This window comes from Chionomys nivalis, chromosome 5 (assembly GCF_950005125.1).
Source record: "Chionomys nivalis chromosome 5, mChiNiv1.1, whole genome shotgun sequence".
Taxonomy (NCBI): Eukaryota; Metazoa; Chordata; class Mammalia; order Rodentia; family Cricetidae; genus Chionomys; species Chionomys nivalis.
The window spans coordinates 56,896,659-56,919,604 of NC_080090.1; the positions used below are offsets into that span (position 1 = coordinate 56,896,659).

Consider the following 22,946-nt stretch of genomic DNA (forward strand, 5'->3'; position numbering starts at 1 on the left):
TACCTACACTATTGTTGCTATTGATTTCTATGCAGAAAAGGATTTACCCTCTAAGGGGTTGCAGCCTCTTCTTGAGAAGAAGAAATAGTTACAAAGTTCTCATTCTTGATAAAGGTAATTGAGCAAGGGTTTCTGCAGAATGATAGTACTGCCCCCTAGGGGTGGTTTTTAGATTTTCGCTGTGATAAAGAGGACAGACATGTGGTGGGCAGAGGTCAGAGATGCTCATGTCCAAAATCACAGGATAGGGGGCTGGAGAGATGGCTCAGAGGTTAAGAGCATTGCCTGCTCTACCAAAGGTCCTGAGTTCAATTCCCAGCAACCACATGGTGGCTCACAACCATCTGTAATGGGGTCTGGTGCCCTCATAAATAAATAAACATTTAAAAAAAAATTACAGGATACAAAAGAATTGTCCCAGATCCTGTGTGGCTTTGGAATAGCACTATTCAGGATTAAAGATGGCTCGAAACTTAATTGCTTCGCATGAAAATATTGTGTTTTTTTCATCTTTTACCATCTGTGAATTGCACTAAGACAGTATTTTCCAAGAGACAGTCCACTGTCTCTTCCGGAGCCACTGCTCATGGAGAGCCTACTGAAATTTACAAACTTTCAGTGTTCTGCCAGCGTTTGCTAGTATAATGCCCAAGCTTTAGCATTCAGTTTCTATCATAAGTAACTTCCCGGTTTATTTATTTTTTATACTATAATGAGGATATCTACTGTCGTTAGCCAGTGGGGTAAAGAAATGCGCACACGCAGCAAGTCCTCTGAGAGAAAGACTCTCCACAAAGCAGAAAGAGGACTCCAGAACCCCTAAATTCCTAAGTATTAATACTTAAAATGCTATGGTTAACTGGTATATATATTAGTTAACTGGCATATATTGCCCACATGCTTTTTCTCAGGCCAGGAAAGACACGGCAGAAGAATATTCCAGAGAGGAGGAAGCCTTGCACATTTCTCCTGACACAGCACGTTAGAAAGACAGGCTAATAAAATTTGTTCTTGCACAAAACATTTCCATCTTACCTGTGAGGGTTCAGGGGGCATTTTCCATCATCTGAAATAAGGGAGAAAACATGAATCAAAGAAAGCAGTGAGGTAAAACAGTGTTACTAGTGTTAGAAATTACTGAAGAAAATCTGGACGCTGAGTTTTAGAGACACGTGTTATACGCAGAGTATTAGGGACTGGCTGGCCTGAAACGTAGGTGGTACTTGTTTTAGACTGAATTGAGCATTTTATCATACTTTATCCCCAAATCCTCCTACCTTTTTGCCTTTTAGTTTTGTAGGGGGATAAAGCTACCCTGCACTCATATCTTTGAGGTCCCCAGACCCTGTACTTGAGGGCTCCCTATTCCTTTAGCCAGGGTTTTAGTCCCTTGGTCCTCGGCTAGCACGGTAATCTCATAAATGAGCTCACAAGGACACTACAGTGGATGCTTTCCTTTTCCCTCCTGGTGACATAAGCGATCAGGAGCCTCCTGTCTTCATCTAAACTGCAAACTGTGGTTAAGTCCTGAGACATGGCTGCAGCACTGTTTGCTACCTGACAATAGACTATTTTGACATCGGAAGCCAAGCTGGGATGAGCACAGGAAACACCTTCCTTCCCCAACTCATCAATTTCGTTATTGTCAGAAATTTAGAAAAATGAGAGGCTACTGGCACTTTTATACCCTTGAATTTATCTGAAAACTGAAGAAACAAACTGGCAATGGTTTATAGGGTCAGTAGACCATGGGTGGGACAGTAGAAAATGATGTAATTCTGACATGCTTAAAGCTGGGTCTCCAGAACTCTTCTTTCTACTGTCTTGATTTGGTTAAGTAAGCACACGGTTTCATGGAGGAATTTGTCATAACTATTGGCACATCTCTCGCATCATCAAGAAACTACCCTTTGCCACCATCAGTCTTCCACGTGCAGGAGATCACATGCACAAGTGTTAGAGAAACAGATGTCATGCAATGGTGGCGTTGTGTGGGGAATAATAAAGGGAGAACACAGGACATTCTGTCCCACGAGCAATTAAGGCCAATGGAATGCGAGGTCTGGAATAGTTTAACACAGACACAGCTCCTTCCAGTTGTCTGGACTTAAGCATCAGTCAGTGCCTCACGCTGTTTATGAGGAGGGACAGTCAGAGCCTCGTTAGCTTCTAGAGAAACGTGTGTGAAGCCAATCAACCCTTGGGCAGGAGACAAGACACAGCAGATGGAGAAATAACATTTGCAAGTCTAAGAACTGGGCGTTTCTTTCATCTTTGGATCTAAGTTCACTTTCTGCTAACAGGCTGGTGAGGTGTCCCTGATAGAGTCTTCATTATTTGGTTATTCTCTTGCTTAAATTGTCTCCAAAACCACAAATTTGCAGGTGAGAATTGTTGGGTATGTGTTTTCAGAACACTACTGAAGCAGCAGCTTCTCAACCTCCGGCTTTCTCCTCCCCACTGGTCTGTGAGTCTGCTGGGTCAGCTGTTCTTCGCTGCTAAATACACCACTTCGCCCAGCTATCTAAGGAGCTCATGGTTTTCATGTGTGGTTTTCTTTGCTAGAACCCTAGTTCACTTGCTCACTTTGGCTACATTCCATAACCCAAGCTGAGGATGCTTTTGTGAAGTGCCAATCTGATCCAAGAACCATTGTTCTATATTCCAGTAACATCTACACTGTATTTCTGCTCTTGCAGACATACCAGTCAGTATGCATACTGTTTAACTTATCTGTCCCTCTCACAGGACTTTTTCTTCCTCAACCTCAGGGATCGTCACCATTGGCCCCACTGTCTGGAAAAGTTGATTTGCCAATGGCTACTCCATGGGCGAGTGAGGGAAAGAAGCATGGTGTGTTTGCAACGAATGTTGCTGGTGCCAGAGGCTCTCAGATGCTTCAGCAGAATTTTAAGGGGAATCTTTGGAAAAATTCACATAATGGCTGGTGACACAGCCCAGTGGTAGAGAACTGGCTTAGTATGCAGAAGGCGTGTACATGTGTACACACACACACACACACACACACACACACACACACCACATACACAAAGAAAAAAGGAAAATTTTCAAATTTCTGTATTGTCATAAATTCCTGCAGGTGATTCTGACAGGCAGTCAGGACTCAAGGCCACAAATATTAGTCTTATTTTTTTTTCAAGCTGTTTCTAAACGGATTTAACTACTGACTTTATCCCTTTGCTCCAAAATCGTGAACAGAAAAGAGGAAGGTTCCTTCGTATTTACCTTTTTTCCTGAGACGCTTTCTGAGCAGAGCCAGGAGTGTCCCGCCCACTGCCAGACCCGTTGTAGATGCCACTGCCCCACCCACGTAAGTCAGTGCCTCCTGGATGGTCAGTGGTCCTGCTAAAATAAACACACGTGAACGGTGTGAGGGAAGCGGGCACAGGCCAGTCATCCTCCCCGAGGCATCCCAAGAACTAAGACAGGGCTGTAAGCAAGATCCTCAAAGGGCTTGCCAAGGCTGAAAACCTGAGAGGAAAGATCTGGAAGCCAGAAATCCACTGCAACGGAACAGGACACAGGGCCTGATTGCATCCCAAGGCTTAAAGTTTTTGATTTAAAAAAATCATGATTTTAAAGTGGACAAGACAAAGATCCCCTGAAAGCAACTTATTAGTAGATACAAATTCATCAGGATATATGCATCAGTCAATGATGGGGCAAATTTTCTTTATCCATCAATGACTTGAATATGTAACAGAAACTAGCCATAACTGCTAAGGGAAAGTAAGGGTGACGTAGGAGCTGGGATAGAGCTCACAAACAGAGGGGACATAATTAAATGACAAGGTAATTTTAGAGGCAGTTGGTAAACAAAAGTCTGGCACAACAAATAAGGACTCGATGTGAGAACCGTTGGTTAATGTATTTGAAGTGTCAAGGTGCGCTAAGCAGAGGCTATAAGAAGTGGGGAAATTTGTTTCACACATCTAAACAATGACAAGGAAAGGCCTGGACCCACATGGTCACCAGCCTTATCCCTGGGGCTCTGTATAAAGCAATGGATTCTTTGTAGCTCATTGTGAAACATTCATAAAGCAAGCGGGGTCGGCAGAGAAGGGAAGAAAAGCCACCATGAGAAATGTGTAGAAAAGAAGCAGGGATTCTGTCTTCTAGGTCAAAGTCATGTTCTAAACCATACGAAATATGTACCTTGGCATGTTGGCATGGCAGCTGACCAGTGACCATTCTCTCGGCATATTGCCTTGGCAGAGCCATTCAGTAACTGCCCCTCTGGACAGTGGAAGGTGCAGGTTGATCCATAGCTAAAGGTTCCCCAGGGGTTGGAACAATTCGCCACTACTGTTGTGTCCATGTGCAGTTCTGAGCACTTCACGGCTGCAAGAAAAAAGACAACAGCAGCATGAATGGGAAGCAAATACACAGAAGAAGGCAAATGGGATTGTGGTTTGCTTTTAACTTGGCTGGAACTGGCAATAGATGTGGCTGATGTGGAAAGTCAGAAAGGAGGTCAGTCACATGTAAGAGCCACAGCAGCTCTTCAGATACCATCCCACCAAAGTAGCCATGAAATAGTGCTTGGCAGAGAACAAGGCTGACCCATAGACCCTACAATAAATACCATCCCACCAAAGTTGCCATGAAATAGTGCTAGGCAGAGAACAAGGCTGACCCATAGACCCTACAATAAATACCATCCCACCAAAGTTGCCATGAAATAGTGCTAGGCAGAGAACAAGGCTGACCCATAGACCCTACAATAAATACCATCCCACCAAAGTAGCCAGGAAATAGTGCTTGTCAGAGAACAAGGCTGACCCATACCCTACAATGGATTGCTAATGCGATGCTCTATTCTCCAAAAGTTTCTTTACAAAATTTGCCCCTCAAAACCACTATTGACTTTGTAGCTACGTGTTATTATTGATATAGTATGGTGAACCAGCCATGTCAGTGTGTCATATCAAAATACTGATTTTCATGACACCAGAAATTTGGAGGAAGAGACCACAGCCCTCTTTAAACTATGTTTTAGGCAACTTCAGATTCTTTTCCATAAATTGTGGACAGGAAACAAACCACAGAAAATCAGATTTAATTCAAGTATGTGTTAGAGAATAGTCCTGACATTTATAAAGCTCAATGCTGTGCTTTGTGGGAGATATCAGATGAAGGAGACAGGGAGGACCCCATGCTTGGTGCATAGTGTGGTAGCTCCTTAAGAAACGTCACTCAGGGCTGGCATCTTAAATCCTAACCATTGTGAAAACACTGCACGTTTACGCTGCCACATAACTAATCATGGTGCAGTGTGTACTTCACAATTCGTTGATCTTCCTTTACATTTGTGTGCTTTTAGCTCTGACACCTTCATGTGTCCTATGCATGTGTCGCCTATGTATAAAGTGGTTTGAGGGGAGGGCAATGCTGAAGTGGCTGCCGCAGATTCTTCTGCCTGGAACTGCTGTGGGCTTCATGGAGGAGTGAGTGCTAGAGCGGTTGAAGCACTGGGTGGAATTTAAACAGGCAGATGCACACAACGTCTGACTCATCTACAGGCAGGAACTGGCTTCAGAACTCCCTGCTCCTGCCTAGTTAGTTACCTCTGCACGCTGGAGTCACTGCTGTCCATTGTCCTGAAGTCCTGCATCGGAGCGAGCTGGCTCCTCTGAGTGTAAATCCAGTTTTGCACCCAAAGTAACAAGTGGTGTTAGGAGCAAAGGTTCCCAGATGGTGGCTGCAGGACATTGTCCCCTGTCCAGGAGTGGTGAGAGCAGGACAGCGCACCTCTGGGTTAGGAAGTGATGTTACACCTGTCACGGAGAAAGGCATTGCAAAGTGTTCAGTTTGTTTATGGGTTAAGAGAGCGTATCTGAATTAAGACTGTCATGCAATAGCTGCCTTCAACTTCTCCTGTAATAAGAGATCTCTAGCAATTTATATGTGGCTTGGTGGAGGAGAGTACTTGTTTTGAAAGCAAAAGGACCTCAGTTCAATCCACAGCATCCCCATAAAAGCCAGTGTTGGCAGACAGAGACAAGTAGATTCTGGGGACTTAACAGCCAGACAGCCTAGGCCAAAAGGTGAGCTTTAAGTTCAGTGAGAGACCAAGTTTCAGAAAATAAGGAGGGGAGGAACTAACAAAGGAAGACAACTGCTGGCCTCCTTCAACTTCTGCATGCACACACATGGGCTCTCACGCCAGCCCATAAATGTGCATACATACCACACACAAGTAAACAAATGATTTAGCAAAACAGTATTTTTAAAGTGCCCATGAAAAACCATTGTCCTGATCATAAGAAGAAGTGGAGCTGATGTTACTAATAGTCTTAAAAAGGAGGCATTTGGAGAGCTGCTACAGAGATCTAGCAACTCAATAGAAGACCACATTAGATGCAAACAACTGCATATGAATTGTTGGAAGATATACTATTTCCTGGTCCAAGGTCAACATGAAAGATGAACCAGAAACAATGCCGCTGACTTGGTCATAAACTTGCCGTCGATAGAATTATGATACTTGATCTCTCTGCTTCTTGATTTCTTGTTCCAAACACCCAGGCCCTTAACTGCCACCCAGAATCCTCAACAAGTACAATGTACCACTTTGCTCAATAAAGATCTTCAAAGATAAATAGTCTTAAAAGATGTGAAAGCAAGTCTCTTCATAAGAGTCATGGTATCTTTTATTTGAGAATAGAAAAATCGTATAACTTCCTAGAAAGTTAAAAAACCCACAAGTGTGTTGACTACACTAACAGTGTAATATGTACTATAAATGAGCTATGTGTCATCAGTGTGGAGAGATAACCCCAAGTACAGCTTCCCTGGGGAGTATGTCAGCCAAGTACTGCTTCCCTGGGGAGTATGTCATTACCCGTGCAGGTTGGTGGAGGTGAGGACCATCTTCCAGAAACTGTGCATTCCACACTGGCTGATCCCACTAGCTCAAAGCCCTTGTTACAGGAGAAGCGGCAGGCGGAGCCAACACTGAACTCTCCGTGATCATGAGAACAATCCAGACTGCCTTGAACGGGGGCGAAGATTCCTGGACACTTGATGGCTGAAGGATCAAATGAGAAAGTCACGCTTATTAAGATCTTCTGTGTTTCACGGAGTTTATTCACTCAATAGTTGACAAATAGTCATTGTTTAAGTTTTATGTGCTGCCTCTTGAAGCAGTGTGTCAGCATGTTGGCACAGGTGTTTGCACTAAGAGGCTATTTGTGGGTGTTTTATGTATCCTTGCAGAAGCACACTAAAACAGTCAAAGAGAAGGAGGAAAAGAGAGAAGCGAACCATCCCAGGGTTCGGAGGGTACATGCCCACTGTATTTCAGAACCTGGACATGGATAGGCAGATAACACAGAGTGCTGGAGCTGGAGGTGAACGTAAAACCAGGTCTCTGTTTCCTAAGAAGATTAAGCAGGGTATCAGGTGCTGAATTCAGTGGCCAACATGGTCTCTAGAGGAACAGTGAATGGGGAACCATGTTAACCATGAATAGAGCAATAGTCTGTGTCAGGGAGGTAGCCTATAGGTGGGGACAGGAGGGACACAGCATCTGGACTTAAGCAATCCAACTCACAGATGGCATTATGGGAATTAGAAGTGCCTCTGTCATTGGTATGCTCATGGGGAAGATTCCATGGCCTGAAAGTTCCAAGGGGCCCAGGAAACCAGTATTCTTTATAATGGAAATACTTGTGTACCCCCCCCCCAATGGAAACATCACTGCACAATGAAGAGAGAAGCTATGGGTCCCACCCGCTGATGATCGCAAGCCCCTGTGGTCCCTTCTAGGGTTCTGGAAAAATATTGCCTGAGAACCTGGGTTCCCAAGGGTTAAAATTCCAAATTAAGGTAGGAAAGTGAAAAGGGATGGCTCCCCTAAAAATACAGTGCATTGTGGGTAATGAAGCAAGAACAGACATTAAAATATCTTAAAATTAGGATTCAGAAGATTGACATTACTGAGGACCACATTTTGTTAGGTGTGCTGTTCCTGCGTGGAGTCCGGGCTCACAGGTAGGAGGCAAATGCTTCCTCCTGCAGAGAAAAGAGGCCCAGGATGGAGTGGAAGGAAGTGGTGTGGGAGATCACAGGCTTAGCAACTGAGCTGGCTACATACATGGTTTAAAAGTTCAATGGGATTTATAAACAGAATTGGGGTTTTTTTTTTGCCCTTAAAACACAATCTGAACAGTGTAGCTTATGAACCTGTGACTAAGGTGACAGAGAGTGAGAGATAAAGGGCTGAGCAGGGTATACAATGCATAAACTCTGCCCTCACACGGCCTTGGGTCCTTGAGGTTAGAAGTGCAACTTTTCACAGCAAGTGTTGGCATGTACGCCCTTTAGTACAGCAGTAAGTCCTTGGGATATCAGTGTCCGGATGGATAAGTATTCGAACTGTTTCCGCACAGCTGTAACAGACTCTTAAAGGCATAGTCTCTTGGCTGACCACCTGCAGAAGTCACACCTGCAGCCTGTGCCTGGACCAGGGGTTTAGAAGCCCTGCCGCTAGGTGGCAGTGTGGTGTAGCAGTAAAAACACCCTGCTGCCTGTCATTCTGCCCTTCTCTCCATGTGCTTATTGACAGTTACTCTCTTGATGCCCTGTTCTCTTCATCTTTAAGTGGGCAACATCAATAACCTCTTCAGAGGTGGTTTGTGTAGCCCAAATAAGAAAGTGTTTGAAGTGTGGGTCTCATAATTACTTACCCTGACTGCACTGAACAATAAATTGGAGCAATAACCCTTCTGAACCCAAACAGGAACTATAAATGAACTAACTTCTCTTTTAGAACATACTACACGCTTGTAGTTATATGAGAAACGTTGTGCCCAATGGATGCTTCCAGAAGGTCAAACACAGGTGAGATTTATCCTGACACTGTCAGCAGGGCTGCGCTTGCGCGAGTGAGTGTTGCCAGGAACTGATTAGCTTCTGTTCAACAGATGCTTGTTACACACTCATTTTGATTCCATTTACTATTTCAGGTGATATAGAGATGAGGGAAGGCCTGAGGAGATGACTCAGTTGGCGAAGTATCTGCCAGGCAAGTGTAAGGTCCCAAGTCAGATCTCTGGGCTCTGGGTAAAACATGGCATGGTTGCACACATCTGTATATCCAAGCACCAAGAGTGTTTAGACAGATGTGTCCCTGGAGCTTGCTTGCTAGTCAGTATAGCCAATTGGTGAGTGAGGGCTGGGTTCTGTGAATGATCATGTGTCTAAAAGATAAGGTCAAAAGCTGCAATGGAAGACTCCCAACATCCCAACATCAATGTTTTCTGCAGCCACATGCATACTATCCCTGCATACACACACACACACACACACACAAAATACATACTACAGAAACATGCACATTTATTATACAATATGCATGCATGCACACACACACATACACACAATGGAGGATGCACAGCTTCTGCATTTTAAACTCAATGACTTAAAACCCATAAAGAAATAGGAGTAAAAGAGGAGGGAACATGAAAGCCAGAGTAGATTAAATGACATCCATCCCCAAATAAGCTACTAGTTCGAGACTTAGTGGAGTTGATGAGGGTGGATATGGGAGTAAATGGCTGGAGAGTGTGGTAGAAAAAGAGAAAGCGTCTCTCAGAAAATAAATGCTCCGTTGCACAGCTGAGTATCACTGTGAATGGCAATGACCTTGGACTACACCATCTCTGAGCTTGTCTCTTTCTCATATGTAGCACGGAAATGATATAGAATTCCCTTATTATTCTAGAATGGTGATATCATGTTCTGTGATGATGTGGAAACATTGTTAAGACTGAAATGATTTATACTCAATTTGTTAAAAGGTTATTCAGGGAGAAGGGAATTTTTGATCTGGAGTCTCATGCCTAGATTGGGACGCCGTCATCCAAATCTTTAATGATTCTTCCTTCTATAATGCCATCTGAGACAGGACAAGATAGGACAGATTCATGCGCCTACCTTCACACGTGGGCGGTGTGCCTGTCCAGTGTCCAGATGGAGAACAATCCAATCTTTCTGGTCCAGAAAGATAAAATCCTTCATCACAGATGAACTGGCACATGGATTTGTAAGTGGAACCTCCAAGAGGCTGGATACAGGTCATGGTTCCATTGGGAGGGCCGAGCAAAGGTGGACAGGTGACATCTACGGTGGTAAGGACAAAGTGGGGGAGGGGAGATCATGTTAGCACTCAGCGTTTGGAAATCCATCTTCTCTCCTTCTCACTCTCTTCCTCCCCCTCCCGTGTGTGTGTGTGTGTGTGTGTGTGTGTGTGTGCTGTTTGTCTGTCTGTCTCTGCTTGCTAGTTTGGCATTTGGTTAAAGGTGATCATTTTTTGTATGCATTTTTTGCTCTTTCTCTGTAAGAGGCCATGGAACTGGTGACAGTCACAGTTTCTTACAGTTGACTGTCATTCTTAGATCTCACCCACACGGGGTTTCTGAGGAAATTCTACAAGGGACTCAGTGCCTTGAGGTTCATTTTGGAGGCCCCAGAACCCAGAAAGTTGCTGCCTTGGTATCTTCTTGAGAAACAAACCTAATGTGTTTCCAACAAACAATGCCAAGAACTTAGAGGTGGAAAATGGGGCAGATTTCTTTTCTTCCCCTCCCCAGCGGTGGGTAGAGAGAATATGGGCCTATATCACAGCTTGTGCTATGCATGGTGACCCTTTCAACCTTAGCTGCTTCATTTCCAGTCTATGATAAGCTAACTCTGGCCTCATAGCTACTCTTAGCCGTACAGCCAGTCTCCTGAGTCACACTCGAAGAGGAAATGTGAAAGGGGATAAAGGAGGCAATGCATTTTATCAGTTGTCTGCAAGTGCCAGCTTCCACCTCTTCCCAGAAGTCATCTCAGCCTACAGGACCAGGCATAAATGATCCCTGGCCCCAGTTTATTTTCCAGTAAAAGTTATGTCAGGTCTCACAGTTCTTGACCCCATATTTAAACTCAAGTGTGGGGTGCTGGGAGACTAGCTTGGGCTAGTAATCGTAGTGTGTGACTTTGGGAAAGTTGCTTAACCTCTCTGAATCTCAATATTTAAAAAATGTCTTAGCCAATCCAAGAGTGAATACATTCTCAGCACTCATTGTCAGTAGTTGTCAAGATGGTCCTCTCCCAATCCACAGAGCAAGGAAGCCCAAGGACTGACCCTTAGAAGAGGAGACTGAGAGTCAGCATGGGCTCAGGGACTTCTTTACTGCTGGGCTTGGCTGCTCACTGTATGGTTTTAAATCAGAGGAAGTGATACAGCTATCCCAGGCCAGCTCTCTCTTGCTCAGTTAACTCGGCAGCGTGACGTTTTAAGGTGTCGCCTGTACCTTTGTTTCTTACTGCCCCCAGCAATACTCCTCTCAATCTAATCAATGTCTACCAAGACTGAGGTACTGTCTGCCACTTGTAAAGTCTTCCTGAGTTCAGTATGTGTGTGGGGGGGGTGGTCCAGGATGGGGGACTATGATCTGGAAAGGCAAAGGGGAAAGGGGCGTGGGTCCTTGGTTTGGTGGAGTCATTTCCAGCTCTCCTGTGACTTTGCAAGGGTGAGTGTGGAGGGCTGTGGGGACAGTGACAAGGGAAATTATCTGATGGCACGCTCGCCCTCGGAAGTGCCGCAACAGCTTGTGGATTCCTGCCTCGACCGCATGTGGGTATTTCACTCGCTGTGCACCCAGCCAGAAGAGGAGAAAGTTCCTCCAGAGTAAACAAAGGGCTGAAAGCAGAAGGGGACTGGAAGGTCACCGGAAGCTGGGGTGAGAAGCAAGCTCCTGGCCGTGAACACCCACAGGCAGGACTGCGGGGCAATGCAAGGCCTGGCTTTCCTGGAAGGGACTGGTCACTCTGATAAGCCTGCTCAGGAATTCTGAGCTCTTCTTCAAAGTCACATGGACAGCAGTGTAGTGAAGATGAGAGCTGAGGGGGCAAGCTCACGGCCTCGTTCTGCTCTCTCCAGACTCAGTTCCTCACTCCCAACCCAACTCCTGATTGCTGTAGGTTCTGATGCCTGGAATGAAGGAATCCTATTATGCTGTTAATTAATTTATTTAGTTATTCATACATGCATTATAGGATTTAAAATGGTGTATGAGTGTGCATGTGTATGTATGTGTGTGTACACTTCTGTGACCTGAATAACAAGTGGTTTCTTCTTCATGAAAAATATGATCTGCTTGCTTTTACTTAGCTATTAAAGGCCTATACAAAGTTGAAGGCATGACAAATAGTACAGAAATATTTCATATTGTGTATATAAAGAATATTATTAAAATTTAGTATACACAATAAAAATACTATTACAAAGGAAAAATGGATGAGAAAATACAGGAAGCACTCTGTGCTAGAATATTAGCAATATTTATTTTAGGGGATTGATACTTAAGAGGATTTTTTTTTCTGTTTTCTTATTATATTTCTATTTGTAGATTTTATAAATAAAAATCTGTGTTAAAATTGCCATAAATCTGTCTAAAACCAACAGATACACTGAAAGAAAAAGAAATGGGAAAAGTTGAAGATTACATACACATCTTCAATTCATAAAGTCAGGCAATTAGACCAGCTCCAGTTCACACAGGATGTTATGGTGCTCACAGGACACTGGCTTTTTAACACCAAGCCTAACAGAGATAAATGGTCTTAATAAATCTGCACATTGCTTTCTTCTGAGGATGCTCTAATCTCCATAGCTCATGGCTTGTGCTCTTCCTTTTCCCTGTCCTCCCCGCTCTATCCTAAGCATTTCCTCCACTTTATACAAATCTCAGCGAATGCTTGCAACTAGGTTCTGTAATTCTACCTTCCTCATTCCAGCGGGACATGCCATGGTCCCGAAGAAGAAGAAAGTGCTGGATCAGCCTTGGAATAAATACTCAAACTAAGTTTTCTTTTCCTCCTCTTTCTGGGTACATACTTAGTCAATGAGTACCGCTCGTGATAGGAGCCTGTTAGTCCTGATGTAGATTCCATTGACAAATATCCTGACACTCACAGTATCCACTTAGCTTCTGATGACATTTGCATTTGGGGTTCTCGGGACAGAGGATGAAGGGGTTAGCAACAGTACACACTCATTTTTCATCTAGTTTCAAGGTAGACCCTACACAGTCACCGCCACGGACATAGCCTTTAAGAATATTGCTTCCAATTTATTTCCAAGAAAATGGGGAGAATGCATGCTTACCTTGGCATTCTGGAGGAACCCCACTCCACTGTCCAGTAGCCAAGCATCTGATTGCACTTGCTCCCACCAAGAGCGAGCCTTCATCACAGGAAAAGCTGCAGACTGACTGGTACTTCAGGGAACCAAAGGGGTCTGAGCAGGTCACCTGAGCTTTTCTCGGAATTGAAAATTCCCGACACTGCAACGCTAAAGGGTGAGGAAGGCAGGGAGTGAAGAAACTGTCACACATAAGTGTTGTTGACTCTGACCCATCAGCCCTTTTTAGTGAAAGAATAAGCACTTGAATTGAGGTTGTTTTACTTGGAAGATAAAGAAAAACATTGTGATTAATGTCAATGATATTTGATGGATTTTACAAGGAAGAAATGTTTGAACAAGTGTTGGCTGAACCAGTGCTAACTGAACCAGTATTAACTGAGTCAGTGTAGAACAGTTTGGTAATACACTCCAATCAATCTAAAGTTATCATACCTTTGGATTCAAGAATCTCTGAAGAATATAAAGATTCTTGAGATTCATACCAAAATCAACTCAGTGATTTTTGTCAAGACATTGTAAGAATTTTTTTAAAAAAAAGCTTAAATGGGGCATAAGACTAGGGGGGGAGGAAGTAAATTGTGGATTCATGAAAGGAATGTTCATGGTTCTCAAATTTCATGTGTTTTACTTGCAAAATATAGTGGAGGTGTGTATGTATAATGTTAAATGGAAAAGCAGAATAAAAATTATGATCATGATTAAAGTGTGGTCTTTTGTAAAACACTATTAGTTAGCATACAAAATGATGGGTTTCACTATGACATTTTATATACACATACACACGCACATATATAATTGTACCTTACTCGCTTCATACCTATTGTCTTATCTGCTCCTTCTCACTGCCTCTCACTACACTATTATCTGCAAATATATGATAGTCCTATATGGAGAGAAATCACTTATTTCATTTTTATCGCCTCTGAAATATGAATAATAGTTTTCACTACCTCTTGGCATTAGACTATCTGAGATCACAGGAAATGCTCGATAAATCCTGGCTACCAGCCACGGTAGCAGCCGCAGAGGCACTGGCGACACCAGAGCCATCCTCAAGGTTGTGTGAGGACAATAAAAGGAGTGACGGAGGCTCCAATTCTAGACGCTCAAGAAGATATCCAACCATCTGCTTGGGATCATTTGACATTTACTTGCCAGGTACAAGGTGGCTTGAGCAACCCTTGTGATCCTTTTAAAGAGAGCCGCAGGGCTTAGCATGTCTGTGTCTCCTGGACAGTAGACAACAGCAAGTGTAACCGCCTCCCTGCTTTACCACCATGAGGCACCTTTATTCCTTCACTGCCTGCTTTTCTCTCCACTGTTTTCTTTGTGCTCAGTACATAGACCATAAAATCTGCCATGTACCACTTGGCTGATTGAAGTGTCTGTGTCATCTGCATTTGTACTGTCATAAAGTCTTCATCACCTCTCTTCCCCACGGCTCTTTTCATGACCTCAAGCTGAATTCCATGCACACTAACAGTGATTCCTCTTTCCCTCTCCCCTATCATTCTATCATTCTACAGTCTGTCCCCGGGATTATGTTGTGTGTGTGTGTGTGTGTGTATATACATCTTGAGTTTTGGAGGGTGACTCATTGTCTTTAAGATCTATCCATATTGGAGCATGTTGGGATTCCCTTTCTAAAGCTGAATAGTATTCTAGAATACGTGAATACCCGATTTTGTTTATCCACCCCACCCACTGATGCTCACTTGCTTCCGCAGTTTACTGTTTGAATAGTGCCGCTGTGAACCTCAGTATACACAGATTCCTTCAAGTCCCATTTGCTAATCAGGGTATACAGAGGCCCAGGGACTGACACAGTCTGCTAAAGAGTACCAGTAAATGGTGACATAAGATGCTGTCACGCACTTCTGGATCTTGGTTTTGCACAAATGCCCTTTGTAAAATGAGGCAGTCCCAGTAACCATTCTGTGACTTAGTCTTTATTTTAGAGCAAAACACTGAGAACATGAAATCCTAAAAGAGAGCCATTTTGTCAAATAGGACCACAGACTTGGGATTTATAAGGTAACTGTTTCATTCTGTCTTTCTTTGTGTTTATAAAGTAGTTGACAGCAGTGTTGGTGGCTTTAGAACACATCGACTCACAGCTGTTGTTGACACAAGTAGGAAGAGCTGGTATTCGTGCCTCTTTTAGAAGAAGTCACAGAACTCAGAAAGACCCAAAGCCTGCTGACAAAAAATGATGGACTTGGACTAGCTGCCTGTTCATTCCTCTTTCACCATCTCACATTGTTCCTTACACATCATTTCCCCAGTGCTGGTCTCCTCAGTCCTCTCCAAACGTGAACCAAAGCTACTCTCGCCTTGACTATGCTGTCATGAACATGGCTTAAAACTTGCCTTGCCCACCATTTGATATCTGGTAGCAAACACAAAGAGTCTAGCCCATCTCGGGTTCTCTGTCAATGTCCAACAGACAAGGGAATGGTGGTGTTGAGTGCCCATCGCACCTGAGAGGCACAGTGGAATGATTCAATGTCACATTACCTTCACAGACTGGAGCCGGGGCTGTCCATTGTCCCTTGTCAGCACAGCGGATGACATCACTTCCCCTCAGCTCAAAGCCCTCTGCACAAGTGAAAGTACAGCTGCTGTTGTACGCAGATGCCCCTGCAGATGGGGAGCAATCCATGCTTCCGTGGACGGGGCTCTCCGGAGGTTCGCACGCTATGGCTAAAGGGAGAATGCCAGATACGAGGTCTTTGTAGAGTCTATTGAGAGAGGCTACTGCTTTCCTGCCCAAATTACCTACATATTCAAAACCCTTAATTCTTTTTTTGTTCAAAACGAAAACTAGCCTTTCTGAGTCTCTCTTTGGCTGGCTCACTCTTCAGATCTCAGTTTTGACATTATTCTCCTTCAGAAGGCTTCCTCCCCAATCTGAGGGGGAGGGATTCCTTGTGTGGGTTCCTCAGTCCTTGCACTGCATTGTTTATGCAGGATTGTCATTCTTCCCTCTTACCCCACAGTCTCCTTGATGCGGGGTAGTCATTCAGAAATGCATCCTGGAGCCTTATATTCTCTTTGATAAATTCAGGATGCTCACTCAATGTTTATCAGATTATAAAGAACAGATACGGAAAACATAGACTCAGGAGGAAGCAGATGGCATAGTGTAGCTACTGAGGATGCTCTGACCCCGTGCTGGATGATGATTCCAAGTGACCCGTGTCTTAGAACACAGGATGTCATCCGAATCACATTGTTTGCCAAGGGAGTGCAGCTCAAAGTGAGTTCCTGCACACGGTTATACCCTGAATGACCCCAGTTCTCATAAGGACCAGTTTCCTCAAACCCTTCTGTGGGGACGGTATGCCTCTAGGTACGTGTGCAGATCTGAGAACACAGACCACCCTTTCACACCCTCACCTCTAGTTTTTACAGAAGCAGAGCACGTAAGGGCCAAATGTCCTCTAGTGCTCTTCTTCTATTTTATTATCAAGAAAAATGGGAATCAGAAATGTCATATAATCTCCCTAAAGTCTATGTGTTGAGGTGTATGCCTGCCTCTCTCTCTCTCTCTCTCTCTCTCTCTCTCTCTCTCTCATGCACACATGACTGCCACAGGTTGGTGTCAGGTGTCTGTCTCTATCACTCTCCACCTTATTTCTGAGATTCTTATTGAGCCTGGGTTTCGCTGCTGCAGCCAGACTGGCTGGTCAGCAAACCCAAGGGATCTTCTGGTCTGTAGCTCCCCAGTCCAAATGCTGAGGTTATAATCACATGTCACCACCCTTGGCTTTTATGCTGATTCTGAGAAGCCAAATTCAGGTATTCAGGCTTACAGCAAGTGCTTTACCCACTGAACCAGTGCCTTAGACCCTCCCAGAAGTCTCACAGCTCACTACTTGAGCTGGGCTTGTCATCCAGATCCGGGAGTTTAGTAATCCAACCTTCAATCTCCTAGTTTCCCTCCCCGTCTCCACCCTATAAGTTGAAGGGATGAAGCAGCTGCGCACGGCTCAGTCTTCATGTATTATGTAATCACCCGGGTTTGCACCAGAGCTGTTCTTTAATGCAGGTTCCTTCATTCCTGTGCAGAGTCCATCTCCAGAGATTTTGAGCCCATGTCTCATTATCCCATAGCTACTGTTTTAGCTTGTCAAGTGTAGGATATTGCCCTGCAGAGCACACATGCCAGTGGGACAGGAAGGGGATGTGGTTGAAATAGGCAGAGGCTGAAGTGAGCAAGTGCCCAAGTCTCTCCTTTGTATTTTATCCTTGCCATTTCTTCTCTTTCCTTTGTCTTCTCTTTATTTTAATTTATGTTTCAGACAGAGTATTATTATGCGCCCAAGCTTGCCTCCAACTCACTGTGCAATCCAGGTTAACATTTAATTTACAGAAGCCCTACTGTCTGAGACTCTCAAGTGCTGAGACTACAGACATGTGACACCACATCCTGCTTACGCATGCTACTTCACTGTGTGCCTTTCATATGCTTAATTCTCACAATGTACCCAGCAATTCTTAGCCTCGTTTCACAGATGAGAAATCTCCAAGCTCCCGAGATTGAACAAGTATGATCCTAGAGGAGGCTGTCTTTGTCCTTAAGAGCCCTTAGTCATGTCTACCATGGCATAACTCCATCTAGGTTATATCGAGAGCTGATAAAATTAATCTTACCTTCACAGGTTGGCGATGGTCCAGTCCACTGACCAGACCCAGTGCAATGGAGTGTGTCTGAACCCTTCACTTGATATCCAGGATGGCACTCAAATTTACAGCGGGAGCCGTAGGCAAAAGCAGCAAGTGGGTGCATGCAGTCCATGTCTCCATGGACAGGGCTTTCCAGGCTCTGGCACTGTACAGCTTAACAGAAAAACCAAATGATAATGAGAAGGGAAAATACCCAACATGGAGGGAAACCACACCCACAGAGAACTGTATAGATCTGCCTGTGGAAACACAGATGGAGCTGGGAAGATGTGGGGACCAGGATACTCTAACCAACCTGATACGGAATATCAATCCTCAGAGTGACCTGAGCGTCTGAACACAGAGTCCTCCAAGCTTTGGCCTTAACATTCTTTATGCTTTGTGTGTTTCAAGTCTGATCCTGAAGGCCCATACATTGATGTATTTGCCCTCTTACATATGAAACATACGGACAATACCAATACATTCTGAAACTACTTGTGGTATATGATTTGGGGAAAGAGTAGATTTTTCTATTTTTGTTGTAGCTAAATCAGTCCTTTGTTTTTCCTCAGACTGATACTGCTTTCCCATCCCAGATTTAAACCAACCAGCTCAGTAGCTGAAGGAAGAAAAATTAAAAATTGACAATTTAGAATGGCTTCTCCTCAAGATGACTAGCTTCATCTATGCCCCAGCTAAGACGGGGTAGAATGGATATTATATATCTCAATGACATTTGCTCTTACATTCTGGGACTGGAGCTTGTCCCACCCCTAGGTACCCCATCGCTCCATCTCTGGCCAACTCAAGCGAGTCCCTCTTTGTACCAAAGCTCCAGCTTCACTACCGCTGGGTGATCCTGTAGGCCAGATGCTGGCCATGCTTCCTCCTTCAGCACTGCTCAGGGCTGAGCACTAGGAGGCCAAGAGTGAGCACAGAGGCATGGCGTTCATGCTGGGATGAGTCCCATCTGTGTTTTGGAAGCTCTGGGATCCTGTGGCATTCATACTTTCCCAAAGTGGCGGGCAAGGTCTTTCTTGGTTAAGTGGAGTTCAATGACTGTTCAGAGATCCAAAGAGCCATGTTTTTTGCTTAAGAAACAATGATATACGCTCAATCCCAAGTTCTCATCATTGTTCAAAGTTCACTCTACAAGGAACAAAAGGGAAGGAGTTCCTTCCCAATGCTTTTGCCAACAAATAAAAAAAATTAAGCTACCACCTCTATGTAGGTAGGAGATGCTCCACGAAAATGAAAATAGGGTTAACCTGATTGACTAATAATTGTGGTAACTAGAATTTCCAGCTAATTTAGATCTTTATTGTCTTCTCAAGTTTTAATTTTTTAAATTTTTGTTTACTTTAAAATATTTTATGTGTATGGGTATTTTGCCTGCATGTATGTCAGTACACTACATGTTTGCTTGGTTCCTGCCGAGGCCAAAAAAACCCTTGGAACTGAGTTACAGGTCGCTATCAACCATCATGTGTATGATGGGAATTGAACCTGGATCCTCTGGAAGAGCAACCAGCGCTCTTAACCACTGAGCCATCTTTTCAGTCCCGACTTTGCAAGTTCTTAAGGGAACGTGCATTACCCGCGGATGTAGTCCCCCAAACTCCAATTATTTAATGAGGATGGAAAAAATAAGGTCTGCCTACCTTTACACTGCGGGGGTTTATTTGTCCAGATTCCAGAAGCCAAACATTCCAGCTTTCTGGCTCCATCCAGTTCGTACCCTTCCACACAGCGGAAATCACACTGTGAGCTGAAAGCAAAGTCTCCCTGAGGGTGGCTGCAGTTCACAAGCGCATGTTGAGGAAGGTCAAACTTCCCACACTCTTGGACTGTGGGGGACAAAAATGCTGATTTTTTTTCTCATGTAGACTTAAAAGCTCTGCTACCCAGAGTGAGTCACAGCTTTCTTTATTCTCCCTTCTTAGACTCCTAACCCAAGTCCTCCTTCTTAACCGGGTTCCTTAGCATTGCCAGCATCTTAGACAATAATCACCTTTCTGGACAGCTCAATTCACTCACTGTCTTTTTTATTTCAAAGAGGCAAAATTAAACATTAAGGCTCTCATTTTATCTTCTTGTCTTTGTATTTCTCTTTTATTCCTTGAAATATTATGAGTGAATGGTCTCTCCAAAAATAAAGTGATTTTTATCCCGGGTGTTTTGGGATAACTGTGTGGAGCGGGCAGACAGACAGCAGAGGGGATTTCCCACTCGCCCTTATTGTCTAGAGAAGCTCCATCCTCTCTAGACATCCAGTTGCTTCCTGGCATCATCTCTCACAAAAGATCAGTTGCCAAAGCAACACCACCCAAGCCCCAGCCTCACCGTATTCGCACTCTGGCCCATAGAAGCCGGGGTAGCAGGAGCAGGTGTAGTTCCCGATGGTCTCAATACACTCCCCTTGCTTGTTGCAGGACATGTCCTGGCAGGAGGCTGCGTGGATACAAGAGAGGTCAGAATCACACGGCTGTGACTCCACCCTTTCGGGAGCCATGTAGAGGGCCGCCCTACGCCCGGTGAAAGGCATTGCCACAATAGGAGCAACAGAAGGGCCTGGCTGATATAGTGCCCGAGGACTAAAAGTGACAACACTAAATAAACTATCGACGTATACACAACTACACAAAGTGATCGTGTGATTGGCATTCAGTCCTAGTGGGTATTCGCTTCAGTGGTGTCTCTTAGGAACAGTGACAAACTTCCTCTCGATCTGGACCATCTTACGCTAATGCATACGGGTACGGAAAAGTGCTAGACGGCAGGGTTTCCAGTCCTAACTTCACCATAGGAGTATTGCAACGCTCTTGTTGGATGACACATTTAGTATTTCCAAAGAGTGACACGCGCCCAGGGGAGGCCTCACCTGTGTAGCACAGGGCCCGCTTGCGTTTGGAGCAGGGCTCATCGTTCCACTTGCCGGGGGCCGAGTTACTCTTGATGTAGATCTCCACGCAGTCCTGGTTGTTCCTCTTGTTATTGGGCTCATTGTCAGCCCAGTTCTCAGCCTCCTTTGTGAGCGTCTTATTGGTTCCCACCCAGGTCCACTTATTATTGATCTTTCGGATCCCAATCCAGTAGTAAGAGTTGAAGTACGGGATGACATCATTGAGGTGCGCGATTTCATTCTTGTTCTGGATGGCCACTAAGTCTGTGAAGTGCCTCTGGCAGAATGCCCGAGAGTAATTCCACGGGTATGCCTTTATGCTGTAGTTATAGGTCCACGCTGCCACTTCCTTCTGATTTACAAACTCTGGGGGGAAGGGTGGGAAATAAACATTCGTTAGTATCCCTCACTGATGGAGCCTGATTCTAAGCTTATTTCTGAGAGTAAGATGAATGTCACCAGGAGAAAGATGCCAAGAACAAGTCTGTTTTCTGCCTGGTGTTATTTAAGGGAAAAGGAGTGTTCTATTTTCCACTTTTAAGATTTTGGATGTTTAAAGATTGGTGATCCCAAGATAGCAGAGACAGGGGGGAGCTTAGCACTTAGCCAGTCTACTCTTGTTTCATCAGTTAAGGAGACAGGTACATGGCTTGTCCAAGCTCACATTAGGCAGCACATGAACGTGTGATGGAAATGAGAAGCCTTGTAATCTGGAGCCTCCCACTGCTCAATCTTGGTGCCCACCATGCTTACTTTCTTCCTTACAGAACACCTGTTTTGTTTTGTTGAGTCACGATCTTACAGCATAGCTCAGGCTGGCCTGGAACTCCGCCTCAGCCTCCCAAGTACCGGGATCACAAGCATGCACCGCCATGCCTGGCTCCTCCTTTGCCTTCCCTTGTAGTTGTCCTAATATGTTGGCTAAGCTCCCCTTCATTCCTGGTAAATTTCCCCTTTTCTGTTTCCCTTTGTAGATTCAGGTACACTTCGCCCTTCTTCCTCCAGGCTACCACTTCTTTTCTAGCCCCATGTTGTAAGACCTGTTTCTGTGATGTGACCCATACCCACCAATGTGAGTCTGGTTGGTTGTGGGCCCTTTTAGCCCCAGATTCTCATCATGAATCACAGTGGTCGAATCCTACTGATAATGCAGTAAGTAGATGCCCGCTGAATTCGTGGACTGCTGTAGGGTTAGGCTTGGAAACATCTCCCTTCTTGCCGCCACACACTTTACTTCTCTTAGCTGTTTCTCCCTGATAAATTACCTCTTCCAAATCTACTTATTCATGCATTAAAATGGACCCTTCCTTGTAAGTGCTTGTGATATAAAAACAAAATAAATAAAGTATGTCCCTTTGATACAGAGGTTGTTATTGGAACCCGTGGGAACTCATGGGGCAGAAGAGGCCAGTTCCCCAGAAGAGGTGGACAATGCCAGCAATCAGACCTGGAAACGACTCCCTTCCTGTTTATAAAATTCTGTTTCTATTTGACCCATGAGATCTGCCATATTTCAACTTTCTTCAATAGCGCCTCGGTGGTGGTGTTTTGCCTTTAGGAGGCAGGCAAGCATGGTGGTACACACTTGTAACCTCAACCTTCCTTACCGAACTGGGAGGCTGAGGCAGAGGGATCACAAGCTTGAGGCCAACCTGGTTTACATAGTAAGAGAGGAGATTTATTTTGGTGCAGCTAGGATTGCACTGTTGTTTCCAGCAACTAAAGACAGTGATTAATGTATTAATATTATATACTAAATCGTTTACTTTGACTTTGAAGAAATTCACTTTTATTTTTTTTAAAAAGACTTATTTTTGTTTGTATGTGTGTGTGCTCATGTGGGTTTATGTGCACCACTTGTGTATAGGCATTGTCTGAGTCAGGAGAATGTCAGGTCCCCAGGAACTGGATTACAGGAAGTTGTAAGCCACTTGACATGGGTGCTGGAAACTAAGCCTGGGTCCTGTGGAAAAACAGCAGGTGACCTTAACTGTTGAGTCATCTTTCCACCCCCAAAATTATGTTTAAAAAAACTGAAATAATGCTGTGAGTCACTGAGAATATTGTGGCCTGTGCTAGTCCTGTCTAGATGATGCTGATCCATCCAGCATCCCTGTGGTTCAGTGTGATAGTGTCTGCTGTGTATTTCTTCCA

General features: G+C 44.4%; 1 protein-coding gene across 1 annotated transcript in view; it reads right to left on the reverse strand.

The window, feature by feature from the left end:
• Positions 1 to 22,946, reverse strand: part of Selp (selectin P) — a 33,269-nt gene that overhangs the window by 1,636 nt on the left and 8,687 nt on the right. Inside the window, exons 3-14 of the mRNA XM_057770218.1 lie at positions 20,772 to 21,158; positions 20,234 to 20,341; positions 19,552 to 19,737; positions 17,876 to 18,061; positions 15,737 to 15,922; positions 13,181 to 13,366; positions 9,961 to 10,146; positions 6,866 to 7,051; positions 5,589 to 5,798; positions 4,177 to 4,362; positions 3,247 to 3,366; positions 1,036 to 1,066 (exon numbers count right to left, since the gene is read on the reverse strand). Of these exons, the coding sequence (XP_057626201.1) occupies positions 1,036 to 1,066; positions 3,247 to 3,366; positions 4,177 to 4,362; positions 5,589 to 5,798; positions 6,866 to 7,051; positions 9,961 to 10,146; positions 13,181 to 13,366; positions 15,737 to 15,922; positions 17,876 to 18,061; positions 19,552 to 19,737; positions 20,234 to 20,341; positions 20,772 to 21,158 (2,158 nt within the window). The remainder of the gene's footprint in view (positions 1 to 1,035; positions 1,067 to 3,246; positions 3,367 to 4,176; positions 4,363 to 5,588; positions 5,799 to 6,865; positions 7,052 to 9,960; positions 10,147 to 13,180; positions 13,367 to 15,736; positions 15,923 to 17,875; positions 18,062 to 19,551; positions 19,738 to 20,233; positions 20,342 to 20,771; positions 21,159 to 22,946) is intronic.